The sequence below is a fragment of the Oncorhynchus masou genome, chromosome 2, assembly GCF_036934945.1.
Source record: "Oncorhynchus masou masou isolate Uvic2021 chromosome 2, UVic_Omas_1.1, whole genome shotgun sequence".
NCBI classification, from domain to species: Eukaryota; Metazoa; Chordata; class Actinopteri; order Salmoniformes; family Salmonidae; genus Oncorhynchus; species Oncorhynchus masou.
In genome coordinates, this window is record NC_088213.1 from 34,482,589 (window position 1) to 34,502,153 (window position 19,565).

At 41.1% G+C, this 19,565-nt stretch overlaps 1 protein-coding gene across 1 annotated transcript; it reads left to right on the top strand.

Moving 5' to 3' along the window:
- The first annotated feature begins 946 nt into the window (after window positions 1-946).
- LOC135503830 (basic helix-loop-helix ARNT-like protein 1) lies at window positions 947-19,513 on the top strand. Its single transcript, XM_064921980.1, has 19 exons — window positions 947-1,030; window positions 6,031-6,114; window positions 9,977-10,045; window positions 10,231-10,375; window positions 10,742-10,762; window positions 11,848-11,910; window positions 12,076-12,233; window positions 12,384-12,463; window positions 12,579-12,671; window positions 13,081-13,198; window positions 13,649-13,798; window positions 13,978-14,224; window positions 16,908-17,014; window positions 17,282-17,432; window positions 17,827-17,909; window positions 18,080-18,188; window positions 18,398-18,491; window positions 18,696-18,789; window positions 18,891-19,513. Exons 3-19 carry the CDS (start codon window positions 10,033-10,035, stop codon window positions 19,046-19,048), a joined length of 1,884 nt encoding a protein of 627 aa, XP_064778052.1. The 5' UTR covers window positions 947-1,030; window positions 6,031-6,114; window positions 9,977-10,032; the 3' UTR covers window positions 19,049-19,513.
- Window positions 19,514-19,565: the final 52 nt, after the last annotated feature.

The following is a 19,565-nucleotide window of genomic DNA, read 5'->3' on the forward strand; positions in this document are numbered from 1 at the left end:
GACTCCCCACTCATCAACATGTTAGAAAACCATGCCAGATCATTGAATATGCATTGTTTCTCTGTTTTTGGTAACATTTACTTACCATGTTTCATCTGATAGACATTTTTATGTCCTTGTCTTAGAATGTGATGTGGTAAGAATGCACTGTTTGTGGCTCAAATTTCAATTAGGCTGTTGGTATGGCAACAGATTTTACTTAGACACAGGCAGTGATGGTTCTTTATTAGATTAGATAGTTCGTTATTTTCTGTTGATATTTGCTTTGTAACTACATATTTTTGTAACTATACATTGTAACTATATTGAAAAACAATGCTTTGGTGCATTGTAATTCTGTTTTCCAAGAATACACAAACATATTATTTCTGAATAATGTGAATCGCATATTCACCACATTGTTACAGAGTAGCATATCGTTATTCCTAAAGAAATAGAACAGTAATTATTAGGTAATTACTGTAACTAACTATTTCTAATAAACTGTCAAAATAGATAGGCCTATAAGGTCATTAACAGACAGACTTCTTTGTGTTGGTTATTTGCTATGTGGTTAACCTGGCATGCCACGTTGGATGTTTTATCTTCCTGAGATAAATAGGCTACACTTCTGTGCACTGCAACACACATTCTTGACTTGGTCCATTAGAATAGTTCCACAGACAAGTCCAGCAAAAATATTGGAGTTTACTGCCCACATGTGTTGTGATACAATATATATTCCTGTTGACTGTATTCTATTTTAACATTGGCCGAATCATTGCGTTATTCTGTAGCTTCCTTTGACGCTTCATGTAATTTCATTGGATATAGCCCATATTGTCTTCCCATTGCTCATTGGTCCATAAATGGCAACGAGTTATTCCATTTGCTAGAAGCTCAATACCTTGATCTCGAAAGCACCCAATTGGTTCATAAACTGGGTTAGTGGTGCAACGTTCATCACAGGAGGAGGAAAGTAGGTCAGTGTATTCCTACTGCCTACCACTGTTCCTATCCGCATCAGTGCACATGTGCTGCCTTTCCACACGTAAGTCACATACTATGTTATATCTTATGTACAAGTCCTATAAAATGTTTCCTTTATTCAACATTTGGTATACGGTGTGCATTTCTTTACTCGTATTATGGTTTCATTTGGCTATTTAATGCCATTCCCGAGGATGTGCAGTCATCGTTTTACGATGTAACTTTTAAAGGCACACAGTGTAATTTAATGTCGTGAAAAAAAACGCGATTTGTAGGTGTCTAACCTAATTTAAACATCTGGAATGTCCGTATGTAATTGTATTTTATTTGGAGGCTATTTTCTTCTATTTGTACATTGCGTGATTTGTCTGGACTTCCATACCACGGCTCAGATTAAACGAGGTCATAGCTATGTTGCATAAATCGACTAGTGACGGGTAGTTGATTACCTGTTACAATCATTTACCTTTTATAGTCATCCTTTAATTAACAGCAACAATGTTTCTCCTCTATATGAGCAATGCAAGGCAGGTGTTGGGCTGATATTGATACAATGTAATGAAAACATACTGCACTGGATTCTGTTCTGTTTCAGATTATATCAAATCAATGTGACAGTCACTAACAGATTTCTTTCCATTTGTAAACGATTTGCAGTGCATTAGGCCTGTATGTTTCATTATTTAATGAACGTTGTCATTAGGCCTTATATGCTCCACACATCGAGTGCAGAATAGTCTAATAATAGCCATCTGTTTCTACCAAGCATAACAAATACAATTTTGTTAAATTTAAATCTGTTCATAAAAGTACACCATCAGTTGCAACATTTTGGGGAAAAAAGTAAATCTATTTATGTGAAAGTTATATGTTGGACAAGCTATTCATAAAAATAGTCTCAACATTCTGTCTATTCCTGACTAACAAATGGCTACAGCACACCATGTCCAGGGAAAACACAATGCAATGCTCACGTTTAAAAGGACATTACTCTGCTATTCTTAAAATCTGAATCAGCTATTCCTGAAAAAGTCAACAAGTGTATCAGTAATGTGACAGGAATAACATAGATGATGCTACAGGGTTTTAATTTGACATAATATGCCATGAAGGTAAATAGAGGTCATTGGGGTCAGAGAAAATTCAATTGTGATTGCGTTGTCTTTACTAACTCATTGATGGACAGTAGTAGGCTATAAGACAGGTCTTGTTCTTGTTCTATGAAATATTTACCTATCCGAACTGCACATTAACACGGGAAAGTGGATTTTTATTGGCTACTTAATCACATTTTGGTAATCATTCTTTACTTTAGCGAGTTGCGTCATGTCACATTACAGTATGTGTGGCGCTCGGTTGCTTCCACTGGAGCTGTGCAACTCGCAGTAGCTGTTATGTTGGGTACCCAAAATTACACACTTCTTGATTTTCCACTTCTATTCGGAAGTCTCTCAGTCTTTCTTCATGTTGCTCTCATCCCAATAGCCAACTTTAGGTTTCAATGGGGGGATTCAACAGCAAGCAAGGCATCGAATTTGAACACACTCCTACAGTGTACTGTATATGACCATAACCTAATCATATTTAGTATTTGGTAGTGTTGCCTTTAAATTGTTTAACTTGGGTCAAACATTTTGGGTAGCCTTCCACAAGCTTCCCACAATAAGTTGGGTGAATTTTGGCCCATTCCTCCTGACAGAGCTGGTGTAATTGAGTCAGGTTTGTTGGCCTCCTTGCTTGCACACGGTTTTTCAGTTATGCCCACAAATTTTCTATAAGATTTTGGTTTCTTCGGTTTGCAAGCCTTCCCCTTTTTCCTCCAAACATAACGATGGTTATTATGGCCAAACAGTTCTATTTTTGTTTCATCAGACCTGAGGACATTTCTCCAAAAAGTACAATCTTTGTCCCCATGTGCAGTTGCAAACCGGAGTCTGGCTTTTTTGTGGCGGTTTTGGAGCAGTGGCTTCTTCCTTGCTGAGCGGCCTTTCAGGTTATGTCGATATTGGACTTACTTCTATACTTGCGTACTATTGTTTGTACAGATGAACGTGGTACCTTCAGGTGTTTGGAAATTGCTCCCAAGGATGAACCAGACTTATGGAGGTCTGGAATTTTTTTCTGAGGTCTTGGATGATTTCTTTTGATTTTCCCATGATGTCAAGCAAAGAGGCACTGAGTTTGAAGGTAGGCCTTGAAATACATCCACAGGTACACCTCCAATTGACTCAAATGATGTCAATTAGCCTATCAGAAGCTTCTAAAGCCATGACATAATTTTCTGGAATTTTCCAAGCTGTTTAAAGGCACAGTCAATTTAGTGTATGTAAACTTCTGACCCATTGGAATTGCGATACAGTGAATTTTTGTCATGCCCTGGTCTTAGTATTTTGTGTTTTCTTTATCTATTTGGTCAGGCCAGGGTGTGACATGGGTTTTTGTATGTGGTGTGTTTTGTCTTGGGGTTTTTCCACATGTATTGGGATGCTAGCTTAGTGGGGTGTTCTAGGTGAATCTATGGCTGTCTGAAGTGGTTCTCAATCAGAGGCAGGTGTTTATCGTTGTCTCTGATTGGGAACCATATTTAGGCAGCCATATTCTTTGAGTGTTTTGTGGGTGATTGTCCTTATGTTCCTGTCTTGTGTTAGTTTGCACCAGTTTAGGCTGTTTTGGTTTTCACGGTACCTTTATTGTTTTGTAGTGTTTGTGTTTAGTGTGTTTTTTCATTAAACATGAATCTCAATAGCCACACCCCATTTTGGTCCGACTCTCCTTCGCATATAGAAAACCGTTACAATTTTAAGTGAAATAATCTGTCTGTAAACAGTTGTTAGAAAAATGACTTGTCCTAACAGACTTGCCAAAACTGTAGTTTGTTAACAAGAAATTTGTGGAGTGGTGAAAAATGAGTTTTAATGACTCCAACCTAAGTGTATGTAAACTTCCAACTTCAACTGTAGGTGTGGTTAAAGTGACTATGCATATATGATAAACAGAGAGTGGCAGTAGCGTAAAAGAGGGGGTGGTGGGTGGCGGGACACAATGCAGATCGTCCGGGTAGCCAATGTGCGGGGGCACCGGTTGGTCAGGCTAATTGAGGTTGTATGTACATGAATGTGTAATTAAAGTGACTATACATATATATTAAAAAGAGATTGTAGCAGCAGCGTGAAAGAGGGGTTGGGGAAGGGGGGGCACACATTGCAAATAGTCCGGGTAGCCATTTGATTACCTGTTCAGGACTCTTATGGCTTGGGGGTAAAAACTGTTGAGAAGCCTTTTTGTTCTAGACTTGGCACTCCGGGACCACTTGCCATGCGGTAGTAGAGAGAACAGTCTATGACTGGGGTGGCTGGGGTCTTTGGCAATTTTTAGGGCCTTCCTCTGACACCGCCTGGAGTAGAGGTCCTGGATGCCAGGCAGCTTTGCCCCAGTGATGTACTGGGCCATACGCACTACCCCCTGTAGTGCCTTGCGGTCGGAGGCCGAGCAGTTGTCGTACCAAGCAGTGATGCAACCAGTCAGGATGCTCTTGATGTTGCAGCTGTAGAACCTTTTGAGGATCTGAGGACCCATGCCAAATCTTTTTAGTTTCCCGAGGGGGAATAGGCTTTGTCGTGCCCTCTTCACAACTGTCTTGGTGTAAGACGAGCGTCAGAGCCGGTGTAGTCCGATTCAATCTTAGCCCTGTATTGAAGCTTTGCCTGTTTGAAGGTTCGTCGGAGGGTAGAGCAGGATTTCTTATGAGCTTCCGGGTTAGAGTCCCGCACCTTGAAAGCGGCAGCTCTACCCTCTATCCTAGCTCAATGCAAATGTTGTCTGTAATCCGTGGCTTCTGGTTGGTGTATGTACGTACAGTCACTGTGGGGACAACGTCCTCAATGCACTTATTGATGAAGCCAGTGACTGATGTGGTGTACTCCTCAATGCCATCGGAAGAATCCCGGAACATGTCTCAAACTGGAGCATGATCCCTGCTGATGATCCCTGCTTTAGGTGTTAGAGGAAGATTCATGTCACTTAACCCACCTAAGCCAATCATTTGAAGCAATAGGTTTTCTCAACCAATAATAGAGTAATAATACAGTAATAATAATTGACAAAGTCAAAGGATGACAAGCGCAGTAGGCTAGGTAGAGCTATAGCTGCCACCTAAGCCTAGAGCTGACCGGTCAGAAATGTTGTTTTTTGTTAGACTATTGTGAATGGTTGTCCAGCTGTCTGCTTTGCCCTTTCCCTGAGGCACAAACAATGCTCGTTAATCTCGGTTGCTGATTTTTTAGGCCCAAAATGGTCTCATTCCCCTTGAGTTGTGCATGTGTTTTGTCCATTCTGCTGACATGCTTGATATTTTCCTCTGGAGTTGTTTATGAGAGTAGCTGAGTGCAACTATAGGTGTAAACATCCCAAATTAAAAGAAGGCATTGCTGTTATCCATGTACTCCAATGATGATATGAGCAGGAAGGTTAAAAGTCGCAACAGAACGTTGTTCTGTTTATGGTGCGGATAAGTGTGCATGTGTCTCACTGACCTATAAATAAGGGGGGGGGGGTGGAGCCATAAGAGCACATGCTAAAAGGAAGGAGAAGTGGTCTCTTTTGTATACATCTCCCCATAGAGCCATGATAGTCTGGGAAACATAAACATATATAGGCCTAGCTGTTCTGTTCTTAATTACAGGAATCACATCAGGGACTGGGCTGTCTGTTGTCCATAGTATACTGTGTGGCATTCAAAATGTAGTACTTTGCGCAGAACTGCTGCAGTATGATTAGTCTTATCGGCATGATATTTAGCATGGCAGTGGTGATCTTATTGCTAATTACTATCCTTTTGGGGCTTGGCATAGAGGAGAATATGTAGCCATCTCCTCTACTCACACTATCTCCAGATCACCTCCCATCTGTCGCCCATCTGAGCTTTCTAAACAAGCCACTTAATCAGAGCACCACTCGCTCTTACATCATAGGCCTAGATGAGTCGCCAGTCCCGGCTGGCCAGTGTGTTTTACACTGTGACCTGACCTCTTGTCCTACCTGATCCCTCTCTTTCCTCTCCAGGTACTGTGCCTGTCGATGGATCTGTGAGAAAAAGCCCAGCTCTGACATAAGGAGGCCAGTCCACTTCCTGCACCACTCATTCAGGTATGTGGACGCACATGGTTCTGTGTGATTTCATAAGAATTGACAGCCGCTCTGAAATGAGTTTGCGACCTTCATTTGAAGTGAATCACCAATGACATTTGTGACGCACGGCTTCATGCTGTTTCACTTCAAACTGGCCACATGAGCAGTTGGCGGGGAGAACAGTTAGGGATGAAGTAAGTTATGAGCGCAGTCAGTCAGTCATACATAAGCACAGTCATGTGTGAGGGTGGTTTTCTCACAGCTATCTGTGTTTCATCAATATTGTTTTCTTGCATCTTATTAACTTGAACTGGAGTCTTATTTCTGTTTTTTTTTAAACACGTCTTCTAACCATCTATTCCACCAAAGCTTTAACGTCTCCTGTCTATCTTTCTCGACTGGCTCTTAGAACGCTCTGTTCTGAGTAAAGGAGCCTACTGAGAAACGGACAGCTTGACTTACATAGAACACAGGCCATGTCATTACAGGAGCCAAGCCTGAGCATTCCAGGACGGCACACAACAGAAGGGAATTACAGACAGCCTTACAGCGCTAGGATAATGCTGCTGAGGGCACAGGACACTCTGTTTCATCTGAACGTGACAGAACGATGGGATCACGTCAGGGGAGTGGCTTAAATAGGAACACAACAGTGACATAGCATTAAGAACCTTATGAAAGGGAGATGTACTTGCAGAGCAGACAGTATCACAGTGCTGTGTAAGCTAACCATGCGTATCCAGCTGAGCTGACACATTGTAGATTCACCCTGACCCTGTTACACGTAGTTCTGCCTCTTCCATACTTCATCTTATCTGACCATGTTTTTTTGTGTTTTTTTTTTGTCACTTAGATACCACAGAGGTCATGTGCATTAAAACATTAGAAATGATCAGAATCCACCTTAGTGATCTTCTAGTGTTGTAAAATGGATGGGGTTGAGTGTTACTGAATATGTGAATGCCATGGAGATGTTAAAATGATACTAAAGTACTTTCATTAGACTGATGAGCAGTGGAGTGGTGGTGTGAGGAGAGTTGAGACCTGCATGCTATCAGTGGGTTATGTGTAGCAGAAAAGGTTCCCTAATTGGCAAGCATTCAAGAAGTTCCTGCACCACTGTATCCGGGCAACCAGAGATTTGTCACAACTAGCTAAGCTGACCTTAAAATAGGGTTTCCTTTTTCTCCTTTTTTTTTGTCAGTACGAGCGAGAGCTTTTGTGTTTGAGTATACACTGAGCATACCAAACATTATGAACACCTTCCTAATATTGAGTTGCACCCCCATGCTCCCAGAACAGCCTCAGTTTGTTCTCTACAAGGTTTCGAAAGCGTTCCACCGGGATGCTGGCCTGTGTTGACTCCAATGCTTTCCACAGTTGGTGGTGGATCATTCTTGATACCCACAGGAAACTATTGACCATGAAAACCCAGCAGTGTTGCAGTTCTTGGCACAAACCGGTGCGCCTGGCACCTACTACCATATCCCATTCAAAGGCACTTACATTTTTTGTCTTGACCATTCACCCTCTGAATGGCACACATACACAATCCATGTCTCAATTGTCTCAAGGCTTAAAACTCCTTCTTTAACCTGTATACTCCCCATCTACACTGATTTAAAGTGGAATTAACAAGTGACAATCAATCATAGCTTTCCCCTGGATTCACCTGGTAAGTTAATGTCATGGAAAGAGCAGGTGTTTGTAGGTGTAGGTGTAGCGTAGGTGTTTTAGCCTTCCTTTGGCTTATGTGACAAAATGAACGTTTACAAAAAGGCTTATTCTCAGCAGTACTGTTTTATGCAGCTTACAAAAAAAACATGTAAAAAAACATAGATGATGATTGGTAAAGCAAGTTCTCTTTGTCCCGTGGATTACATGGTCAGCTCGGATGTCTGTTACATGTCTGTGACATACACTGTACCAGAGTGAAGGGTCAGGTTGTAGTGTAGTTGTCTATGGTGACGGTGACAATAACAAAGTTCCTGGCTGCAGGCAAGAAATAATGGGGTGTAATTATGGTTTGGTTCGATGTAATCACACTCTGAAACTGTCACATCAAACGGATAGGGAAAAAGAGCTGGGGGAAAATAGGTCAGTGGAGAATCTAATTACAGTGAAAAGACTTTCAGGCACAGTGGAGCAGAGCATTAGGTCTGGTCTGATTACAGGAGCAGGACACAGTGACCTGAGGTGGCTGGGCTTTCTAAGGTATTTTTGTGCAACCTGGTCTCAGAGCATTTCGTATAATTCTGTATGTAAATCCGAGACACTCCATTTAGTATGATATGTTAAGTTTCGTGTGGTATGTATTCATTTGTGGATGTCCATCACCCATTCGTATGATATGTTACAAATTACAGTTTGGATTATATGTTACAAATTTGTGAAACGTGCAATATGTTACGATTTTTCAAAACGAACAATGTGTTACGAATTTTCAAAATGAACAATATGTTACGAAATTGCAAAACGCATGATATGTTACAAATTCTAGCAAGGTGGCTAACTTTAGCTAGGCTAGGGGTTAGGGTTAAGGTTAGGAGTTAGGCTAGGGTTAGGGGAAGGGTTAGCTAACATACTAAGTAGTTGCAAAGTAGCTAAAAAGTAGTAAGTAGTTGAAAATGAGCTAATTAGCTAAAATGTTAAAGTTGTTAGATGTGGGTTGCTAGATGTTCACTTTATATTTTAGTTTTTGCCTTAAGTAACCATCTGTCTTATGTATCCATACCAAACGTAACATATCATACTAATTTGAGTGTCCCAGATTTACATTTACTGTAAATCTGAAAGTGCTAGCAGCATTGTTAATATGTTATTTACAAAGCCTAGGGTGAGGGTAGGGCTTGGTAATGTGACCAAAATATCATATCACAGTATTTTCCAATTTTTTTACATTATGGCGTTATTTGATAGTATTTTATTTTTCTGAATAGTAAAGGTTGAAAATAGGTTTTATAAGTAGTGGATGAACCTAGGATGGCAAAAAAGTAATTTTAAGTGGTTTAAATGGTCTTTCTATCTTCTGACTGTTTTATACTCAAACAAACTAGGACAAAACTGACAGTTTAGTTTATTTAGCACTGTATCCAAATGTAAAAATCCATACAGGTATACCTTAAAATATGATATATCGCCCAGCCCTATGTGAGGTTAAGGTCATCAGTCGAGGCAAATTGACCAGGATTAAAATGTCACAAGGACGTTGTGCAGGAAACTACAAGGAGCACCAAGTGATGGGTTAGCAGAGGAGACTCATTTAATATATCTAAGTGAGGTTAGGAAAAGGCCATATTACTGATTGGATTATATAGACAGTGATCAATGTAGATATGGGTTTCTTCATGAAATGTGACTCCCCTTCCTCTGTAACATTGGCATTGTTTTATCTGAATTGGCCTCTACATTAAAGACTAATCTCACTAAATGATGTCTCTGACAGACACCTAGGTTTATGTAGCATATGCTGCATTATGTTATGGACACTCTTCCCAAGCATCCCTTTTTAGTAATCCAAGGTTTTCATTGACGACAAAATCAATTCTACGCACATCATTCTTCTGGTTCATTGTTGCTGGAGGTAAAGTGAATGATGCCTCTCAAAGATACTCTTGATTGTTGCCTAAGGGAGAGAGAGAGGCTTGAGCCTCTGCTATAGCTTTCACCTTATATAAGACCTTATCATTTCTATCTCAAACCATAGAGATATGAATCGGTCCTCTTACATCACGGGCCATCTACGGTATACGTCAGCACAAAGTGCAGGTTATACGGCAGCTGCTCAGGTTCCGAGGGCTTTGTTATATGATGCTGCTGTGGTTTCCTCGTGCCTTGTATATAAAGAGGACGACTGACTCTTCACTGACTTGCCTTTCAGATCTGGGTCACTGCTGGAAAGAAACTGAGTGATATGTTTTGAGGATAGCCGGCCTAATGAATATTTGTGGTGAGTGTCACACCCGCTTTAAAACAACCACCATTTATTTCACTTTTTGATCAATTGTCTTTGTCTAGGAATTGAGATTTTTATATCTATAGCGTTCTTTCATAGTCGCATTCACGTCAACTGACATTTTTTTGTGTGTTATGAAGCATAATAAGTGTTGAAATCAGTGTGTTTTCTCTCTAAAGGTGAACTAATGGCAGACCAAAGAATGGACATTTCCTCCACGATGAACGAGTTCTTGTCTCCCGGCTCCACTGATCTAATCAGCTCGATCGGCACACCCGGCATGGACTACACACGCAAGAGAAAAAGCAGCACCACAGACTACCAGTAAGCCTGACTTCAAAACTGCTTATAGACTTTGTCCTACTTGCTACCTGAAGATAGTACATCTGCCAATCATCTTTATTATATTAATGTCATGTTAGGTCTGGTTTAGTGAGATCATATTGTTTGTCATTTATGCCATTTTCTGACAGATGTGTATGTTTGCATGGCAGCTTTTTGATAAACTATATGGAAATATTTTCTTACTGTGTGTCAAAGGTTTCCACTTAAAGTTGACAAGATAACTACCTACCTATAAATGAACAACCAATTAGGAACAAATGGTAGCATAACCTTGATTTAGATTAGATCAGAATAATCCGTATACTTCATTTGAATTGTAATATACGAACTTCCTTGCTTTCACAGAATTGATGACTTTTCTTTTGAGTAAGTATCAAATCAAATTATACATTTGTAGTAAAGGAGCCAATCCCGTGTCAGATTAGTTGGCCCTCTGTGATCCTTGTTTGGTCGGGATTGGCCTCATCTTTGATCAAACTCTACAAACTGTTCTAGCATTTACCCCTAGAAATAGAGGTTAGACACTAATGTATTCCTCATCCCTAATTTAAGTCTATCAAAATGAATGTGCTATGGTGATCAGTACGCTGAGAGTGACTGGTCATTTAGTACGTACACTATTGATCGCTGTGAATATGGGATAGCCATTCATGCTATAGTGTAGATTTGAATAGCTCAAATTAGGATAAACATCAAAGCACGAAGGGGTGCTGCAGTAACAATATTGAAGCACCAAGAAAGTATTACAGTTGTCTTCTAAAAATGTAGTTTGATCAGGCCTTCGTTTAATAGAGATATTAATTTGATTTGATGTATGATGTATAATGGATGATGGATGTTACATTATATTATTGTCTGTAGCTCATTCACTAAAGGCACACATTTGTTTTTACCTGCCTTAGTGAGACTTAAGTCAACAACTCTGTGTGAATACCTTTGCGTCAATTTTGTAGAGCCAGTCATAGTTGAAATAATCTTAATTTGAGGCTGTTGAATGCTATTATAGTATGGAGTCGGCGAGTCTTGAAGTGGCACAGGATATGTAATGGGTCATGGCTTAATTTCTCTTTTGTGGTTTGTGAAAGGACAGTAGGGATGAGTGGGATGGCAGAGTAGGAGTTCAGCTGTGAACAATATCAGAGGCACACGAAAGGTCTCAAAGAACCAGGTTCCTAATTCTGTAGGGACATTTCTAATAACTATTCATTTTGCTTCTACCAAAGATGGTAAGAAAATATTTGAATGGCTTGCATTAATAATGTTGATGTTTCATGTGAACCAAAGGCTCTCCATGTTTTTTTTACTATAAACATTTCAAACAACTTCTCACTTTAGTGTTTTGCTTTATTCATACTTACATTGCATACTGTAACATCATTATTTAATATTTGTTGTAAAAATGATTGTTTTACTATATTTCTTTGTACTAATGTTATTGCTTCTCCTCAAAGGGATAGCATGGACACAGGCAATGATAGACTTGGTGATCATCAAGGCCGGATAAAAAATGCCAGGTAACCAAATGTTTCTATCTTTCATAGGATGACATAAAAATCTATGGAATAAAAATCTTTGTATTTATATTAGAGATTAGTCATGTTTCTGTAAATACAGGCAGACTATGGATGTGTTGATTCGTTTGTCTGCATTAAATGCTCTTTGTATTGTTTGGATGGCAGGGAGGCCCACAGTCAGATTGAGAAGAGACGCAGGGACAAGATGAACAGCTTCATAGACGAGCTGGCCGCACTAGTGCCTACATGCAACGCTATGTCCCGTAAACTGGACAAACTAACAGTCCTGCGCATGGCTGTCCAGCACATGAAGACCTTAAGAGGTGAGGCGAGAAGGATTTTAACAGGACTGCTGCCAGAACAGTACAGTGATGACAACCACCACCATGCAGCTGATCAATAAAGTACATCAGAATAATACAAATTACATATTGATTTAGTTGTCTTACATACAAGCTTTTTCTGAGTCACAGGTGCTGCTAACCCCTACACTGAAGCTATCTACAAACCAGCCTTCCTGTCAGACGACGAACTGAAGCACTTAATACTGAGGGTGTGTGTCCTTACCTCCATAGACTGTATGGTGTCCTCAGAGTGCGTTTCATGATGAGTATGCATGTGACTCAGTATTTCTCTCTTATCGCCCCCTCTCCCTCTCCTCTCCACAGGCATCTGATGGCTTTCTGTTTGTTGTTGGCTGCGATCGCGGGAAGATACTGTTTGTTTCGGAGACGGTCTACAAAATCCTAAACTTCAGCCAAGTACGTCCTCTCCAATATGTTGCTGTTTTTTTCTCATTGAATGGTGGTACTGTAGTCATTTTTACCCTCATGAGCTATCCTGATGACATGCATATAAGATTTATTTATTATTATTAACCTGGTATTACTTTACAGACATTTACATTTTAGTTGTTTAACAGACACTCTAATCCAGAGTGATTTACAGTTAGTGCATTCATCTTAAGATAAGTAGCTAAGACAACTACATCTCAGTCAGTACATTTTTCCACAATAAAGTAGCTATCAGCAAAGTCGGTGTTTGTTGGAAAAAGTCAAGTACAAGTGTTAGTTCACGAAATGCAAGTGTGTTAGTTATTTTCATTTTTTTTATGGGCCTGATTTATGTAACGTGGTCTTATCTTACGGAACTCTCTCCCTCCCTGTGCAGAATGACCTGATTGGCCAGAGCCTATTTGATTACCTGCATCCTAAAGACATTGCCAAAGTCAAGGAGCAGCTGTCCTCATCGGACACGGCGCCGCGGGAGCGCCTCATCGATTCCAAAAGTAATGAATCCTGGCCTCTAGTTACCAGGCTTTCTTATAGTGTCCGGGGGGTGGAGAACAAAGAAAGCAGGGACACAGTGTATCTGATAGAGTAGAAGAGCAGACTGTAATCAGAGTGTCATCAGCCTGCTGTCCCCTACACAGCTAGCACAGTGACACACCCCTCAACGTATTCCCCTGTACCGTGTGCTCCTCATTATTTAAATGTCAGAAGCTAAATGTAGGGTAGTGCTATTTTTACATTAAGCCATGCTGGGTTCAGGGTAAAAAATAAACAGTCAAAGAATTTCTTTAAATTCAGCAAAAAAATTGTAATAGCAAAAATATATGTATTGTAGCTTTATTTGCCAGAGTAAGACTTGATACAGTATATATCTATAAAGGATCATGGGTGATACTGTTCCTGTCGTTGCAGCATAAATGAAATGCTATGTTGTGTCTGGTCCTCAGCTGGCCTTCCAGTAAAGACAGACATTACCCCCGGCCCATCCAGACTTTGCTCTGGAGCCAGGCGATCCTTCTTCTGCAGGATGAAGTGCAATCGGCCCCTCATCAAAATGGAGGACAAGGACTTCCCATCCACCTGCTCCAAGAAGAAAGGTACTTTAGCCTCCTATCTTTTCCTTACGTATCTTGCTCAAGGGTGTTTTTTCTCCTGTGATTCATTTTAGTTAACAGTTCATTTGGTTTCGTACCAATAGAATCCTTTCTCATTGATGTCAGTGATAGCTCCAGAGTAGAACTAGATGAGGATGATGATACATCCCCTGAATCCACAGCTGACCGTAAGAGCTTCTGCACAATACACAGTACTGGCTACCTGAAGAGCTGGCCGCCTACCAAGATGGGTCTGGATGACGACAATGAACCAGACAACGAGGGCTGCAACCTCAGTTGTCTGGTGGCCATTGGACGGCTGCATCCCCACATTGTCCCTCAGCCAATGAACAATGAGATCCGTGTCAAGCCCACTGAGTATGTCTCGCGCCATGCCATCGACGGGAAGTTTGTCTTTGTTGATCAGAGGTGAGAGATGTTTTATGGAATGCAGGCAGACATACAAACATGTAGCAAAGGATGTGCCAGTTGGCCCCTAGACAGTGATGTCCTGACACCTGGCTGGACCTCGTGGGCAGTCCAGAGCTGGATTTACTGTAGAGTGACAGCTTATGTGTGAGTGAGGTTTTTGTCAATGTCCAAATATAGCATCAGCAACATGTTCCAGATGGAGGTGTAATGCAGGCCCAGAGGGCAGACAGGATTCAGAGTAGATATGTCGACAACAAATACTCCACTGCCCCCTGACAAAACAATCCCATAACCTCGCCGCATCACTAATACTGTTGGGTACACTGGGCATTTCTAGATAATGTCAGGGCTGGGCGATATGGACAAAATATCATATCACAATATTTGAAAAAAAGGATGGTATTTGATGTTTTTGAATAATAAAAGTTTCAAATATTTTTTTTCTGAGTAATTCATAACCCTAGGGTGGCAACACATAAAGTATTAGCGATTTCAATGGGGCTTTCTCCCTTTATACTATTCAATCCAAATAAAAATGATTTTCAGCATTTCCATCTATTTCTGCTTATCCTGCACTTTTATTAACATTTCCACAAGGTGCCACTCAGCATGATATTGGCAAAAAATATATATCTAGCTAGCCAACATATCCTAGCTAGCCAACATATTCTTTACCATCCCACTGCTACTGTTCTAGATGAATGTTGGGAATATACTAGTAGACAAGGCAGTGGTTTTAGTTGGACAGTTGGAAAGCTTGCTGATGAGTGTGGTTGGAGGGAGTTCGAGGTTGGCCCTTCTGTGTTGATAGGGGATGGTCCTCTATGGTTACTCCCAGATCCTGTTGTTGATCTAACCTTGGTAGAAAAAAAGAATGATTGGTCAAAAGTCAGTGATATAGGGAAACTGGTTCACAATTATATTGGTAGAAGTTGTTATGCATTTTTACCCCTTTTCACAGATAGATCCAAGGACCCAGATAGTGGGCACACAGGAGCAGGCGTTTACGTTCCTGAATTTGATGTGCAGATATGTAGAAGACTAAACTGTCAGCATACTCAGTTGAACTGTTGGCAATAGTAGTTTCCCTCTAGTGGGTGGAGGACGTACAACTTGTCAGAATGATAGTATGCTCAGATTCCCTGTTTGTATTGAATAGTTTATCGTCTGGCAAATATAATAGTAGTGACCTACTATTGGAGGTATTATTGCTATTATGGAGAATTGAGAGACTGGTTGTAGTAGTTAGATTCTGCTGGGACCCAGCCCATTCGGGTGTGGAAGGGAATGAAATTGTAGAACAGTTGGCCAAAAGAGCTTCAAAACTAGATATAATTGATATTAATGTTCCACTGGGTATAGAGGTGAGGCCAAATGTAAGATCAGAGCCATTTTGATAGATGTGTGGCAGAAGAGATGGGACTCTGAGGGCCAGCATTTATATGCCCTCCAAAGAAAGGTCGGTGGACCAAGATTCAAAGGTCTAATTAGGAAGGAAGAGGTGGTGTTTGCTCGATTGTGCCTAGGACAATGTGCATTGAACTCAGCATTACATCTGGTTGGCAAGCATGTGAATGGTTTGTGTCTCAAGTGTATGGTCGATGAAATGATGGCTTATGTGTTTTTATATTGTTGTAAATATGTTGAAGAGAGGGAAAGATTGAAGTGTAAGGTTATTGAGGTTGAAACGTTTGGAAGGGATTTTGGGGATGGAGGAGGGTCTTTCAGAAGTTATTAAGGCTCTTTTTGATTTTCTCAGAAGTACTGAGTTAGGTAAGAGGATTTAGAAATGTAGAGCTAATGTAAACCGTGATTGACCAAACACTCCAGCATAGTAGGTGGCGGCATGCACCTTTAACGTTTGTTTGCGGACCCGCCATTATATCATAGAAGAAGAAGCCAACATATGCATACTTTGCCTATTCCTCTCTGATAAGATTCCATTGCACAACATGCTTTTCTTGGCTTACACCGGCACTGGTACCAGGCAGTGTTAGCTAACTAAATAAGTTTGCTCTGACTCTTAGTACCTTTAGCTAGCTAGCCACTAGCCAGGTAACTAGCGATAAGCATTAACGGCTAACAAGTTATTTTAGCAACACCTTACTAAGAAAAGACCAACTAGCAAACAGTAGTTTGCAGACAGTAAGATGCACAAACGAATAGAGAAATTATAGGACGCTTGTGGAAAGTAGCATGTCACAAACATTGTTGCATCCATCTGACCTTGCGGAGTAAACGGAAAGAAAGTGCTTGTGACTCTATGGTCGAGCAACTGCTCTCTTCTTGAGTGACGGGGCAGGGCTTGGTGTGGTTAGCGGCATGCAGCATGACTCAAGAAGCAAACGGACTAAACCATAAAAACAGGCATTACACCCGCCAGAGTTGAGTATTTCATTTAAAACAAAACTAACATTGAAATACCGTTATAGAAGTTAAAGTAAAAACTGAAACCGGTCCGTGCATCAATACCGGTATATAGTCAAATATGGTACTCTGCCCAGCCCTAGATTGTCATGGCATTGATTATGATCAAGCAAGCAAAGCAGGGGGGGAGAATATTATTTTATTTGCATACAATAAAACAAGATGTGGGCTAGACTTATCTTAAACATGTCCTAAATACCACTGGCCTGCTTTGATAGTCAGGACTTGTGTTTAATACTGTTCTCTTTTGTAGGGCCACTGCCATTTTGGCTTATCTACCCCAAGAGTTGCTGGGTACATCGTTTTATGAGTACTTTCATCAAGATGACATAGGGCACCTTGCGGAATGTCATAGACAAGGCATGTATCAGATTGAACAAGGACACCAATATAACACCAAAGATCAACATTTTAGACTCTGTGATACATCCCTGAATCTCAGGCCATACATGAGTAATATGATAATGTCTGGTAATTTTGTCATAAAAAATGTATTGTGCTAATAAGCCTGTCACATAGCGAGTAGACTGATATGAATGAATCTAGAACGTGGCAGGCTACCATTTGGCAGTGTGCAGATATCATGCCTTATTGAGCTCACCCCCTGGCTGCCACCTCTGTTCTCAGTGCTCCAGATGCGGGAGAAGATCAATACAAACTGCTACAAGTTCAAAATAAAAGACGGCTCCTTTATCACGCTGAGGAGTCACTGGTTCAGTTTTATGAACCCTTGGACCAAAGAGGTGGAGTACATTGTCTCCACCAACACTGTGGTCTGGTAAGTAGCTACACACATCTGTTTCTGCTAGGACTTTCTTCCATAGCCCCCATTTAACTACTCAATGCATAATATTACACTGTATTCATTGTATTAGGGTCATATCCTAAGAAAGTCAGATAATAAATGTACAATTTTAAACAGCTGATTACAATGCCTACTGTGTCAAAATTGTTTTATCACCACCACTATTGTTTCAACATGAAATCAATGCCCAACTCATATAGCTGTCTGGCTTGCCTCAGAAAACAAAGCATGTATTATTGGAACTCTTGCATATTTATTACTGTGTCTTTCTAGAGCTGTTGGGCTAGCGTTAATAAGCTGCCCAATGAGGTGTGAAGTGATGAGCATGCTCAGTGATGATGCTCACTCTCTCTTCTCTGCCTCACAGCGGCAGCGTGCCTGAAGGATCTGATGGCATCTATCCTCAGCTCGCTGCCTCCCCCCAGAGCATGGATAGTGTACTCACAGACGGTAAGCCTGCCCTCCTGCTGTGCTCTCACACAGCAGTTCACCTGCTTGGATGAAGTGTGACTGTACTTTGATGAGTTGACATACACTTTTTGTGTGCCTGGCATGACTGTGACTAAGTAATGGTTTTGTTTTCCGAAATGTGACTGAGCTTTTGCGTTTGTTGCTTCCAGGAAACGGGAAGCGGGCCCTCCAGACTGTGCCTGGCATCCCCGGTGGCACAAGGGCAGGGGCGGGAAAGATCGGCCGGATAATCGCAGAGGAGGTGATGGAGATCCAGAGGTGAGAGGAACCATGTGGATTGTGTTATGATTGTCTTGTCAAACATAAATTGTCATGTCTGTATGGTCATAACTATACCATGGTCATTGACCCCCAGTGCATAATGGAAATGTCTGTGTGTGACTGAGACTGTATGGTTTATGTGTATGGTTTATGTGACTGAGACTATGTCCTGCTGTTTTTACCCTGGGTTTTCTTTACTCTTCCAGGATAAGAGGTTCCTCGCCCTCCAGCTGTGGCTCCAGTCCTCACAACTTCACCAGCACTCCACCCCCAGACATGTCGTCCCCAGGGGGAAAGAAGGTAAGAGCTCCGACCTGTCCTTCCCATTCTCCTCCACTTCAACCCCTCCCAACTGGGAGGAAGTCTGCTATTCACTCCACTGCTCATCCATGTGAAGTCAGTAATGAGCACATCTGGTGGATGTTTTTAGTGTCTGCTGGTGGCTCATACTTCAGGATGCAATGGTGATTCCTGAATGTCAATTCTGCCTTGATTCTCTCACAGATACAGAACAGTGGAACTCCAGAACATCCCTCAGCAGGGCTGATACCGGGACCAGACTCTGTAGGCTATCCATACTCCAACAACTCCAATCTAAGTATGTATTTTTCCCCGCTCTGAAATCCAATCTCGATGACAGTTAATGAAACTATCCACATAAAATCTTTGATATTTAACCCTTGTCCTTACCCTATTTAGGTGATAACTCTCACATTGGCATTGACATCATGGATGAGCCAGGCTCCAGTAGCCCGAGTAATGACGAGGCAGCCATGGCTGTGATCATGAGCCTTCTGGAGGCAGACGCAGGGTTGGGAGGCCCAGTGGACTTCAGTGACCTGCCCTGGCCACTGTGAGGACTGTCAGGCTAAGGCAAGGCCTCCTAAATGAGCTGAACATGGTAGAGTAAGGGCTGGGTGTTACAGTATTCACATTGTGTCAGAGAGCCATATCAACAGGGCTAATGTGACTGTAGCCTCACAGTAAGGCTGAATGCAGGCGGGCCCTGAAAAGGAAGGAATACTAGGCCTGGGATCGGCCATGATGTCCTTCAGTGCGGTTGGGGAAAAGTGAAACTGCCTCATTACTCATGTAGTATTATTGTACCAGTTATCCGGGTTTTTCTATGTCCATTCATCCTCACAGGCATTGAACCCAGCTCTTTTATAATGGCATTAGTTTTTGTGTTTTTACACTTCAAAATAATGTTAATATTTCTAAAGAAAATTGTATCATACATGTTTATTCTAATTCTCTAAATATATATGTAAAAGTGTAGTCAGCAGTGAATTATTTTTTAAATAAACTTCCTCTATTGCTTATTTCCATTTTCTAAAATACGAAACAGGGCGGTTTGTATTAATTACCCTCCAG

Bases quoted from the DNA above. Each gene is read 5' to 3' on its own strand.
- LOC135503830 (XM_064921980.1), top strand. The intron at 11,911-12,075 runs GTAACCAAATGT...TTTGGATGGCAG, and splicing joins GGCCGGATAAAAAATGCCAG to GGAGGCCCACAGTCAGATTG. The intron at 18,790-18,890 runs GTATGTATTTTT...TACCCTATTTAG, and splicing joins CTCCAACAACTCCAATCTAA to GTGATAACTCTCACATTGGC.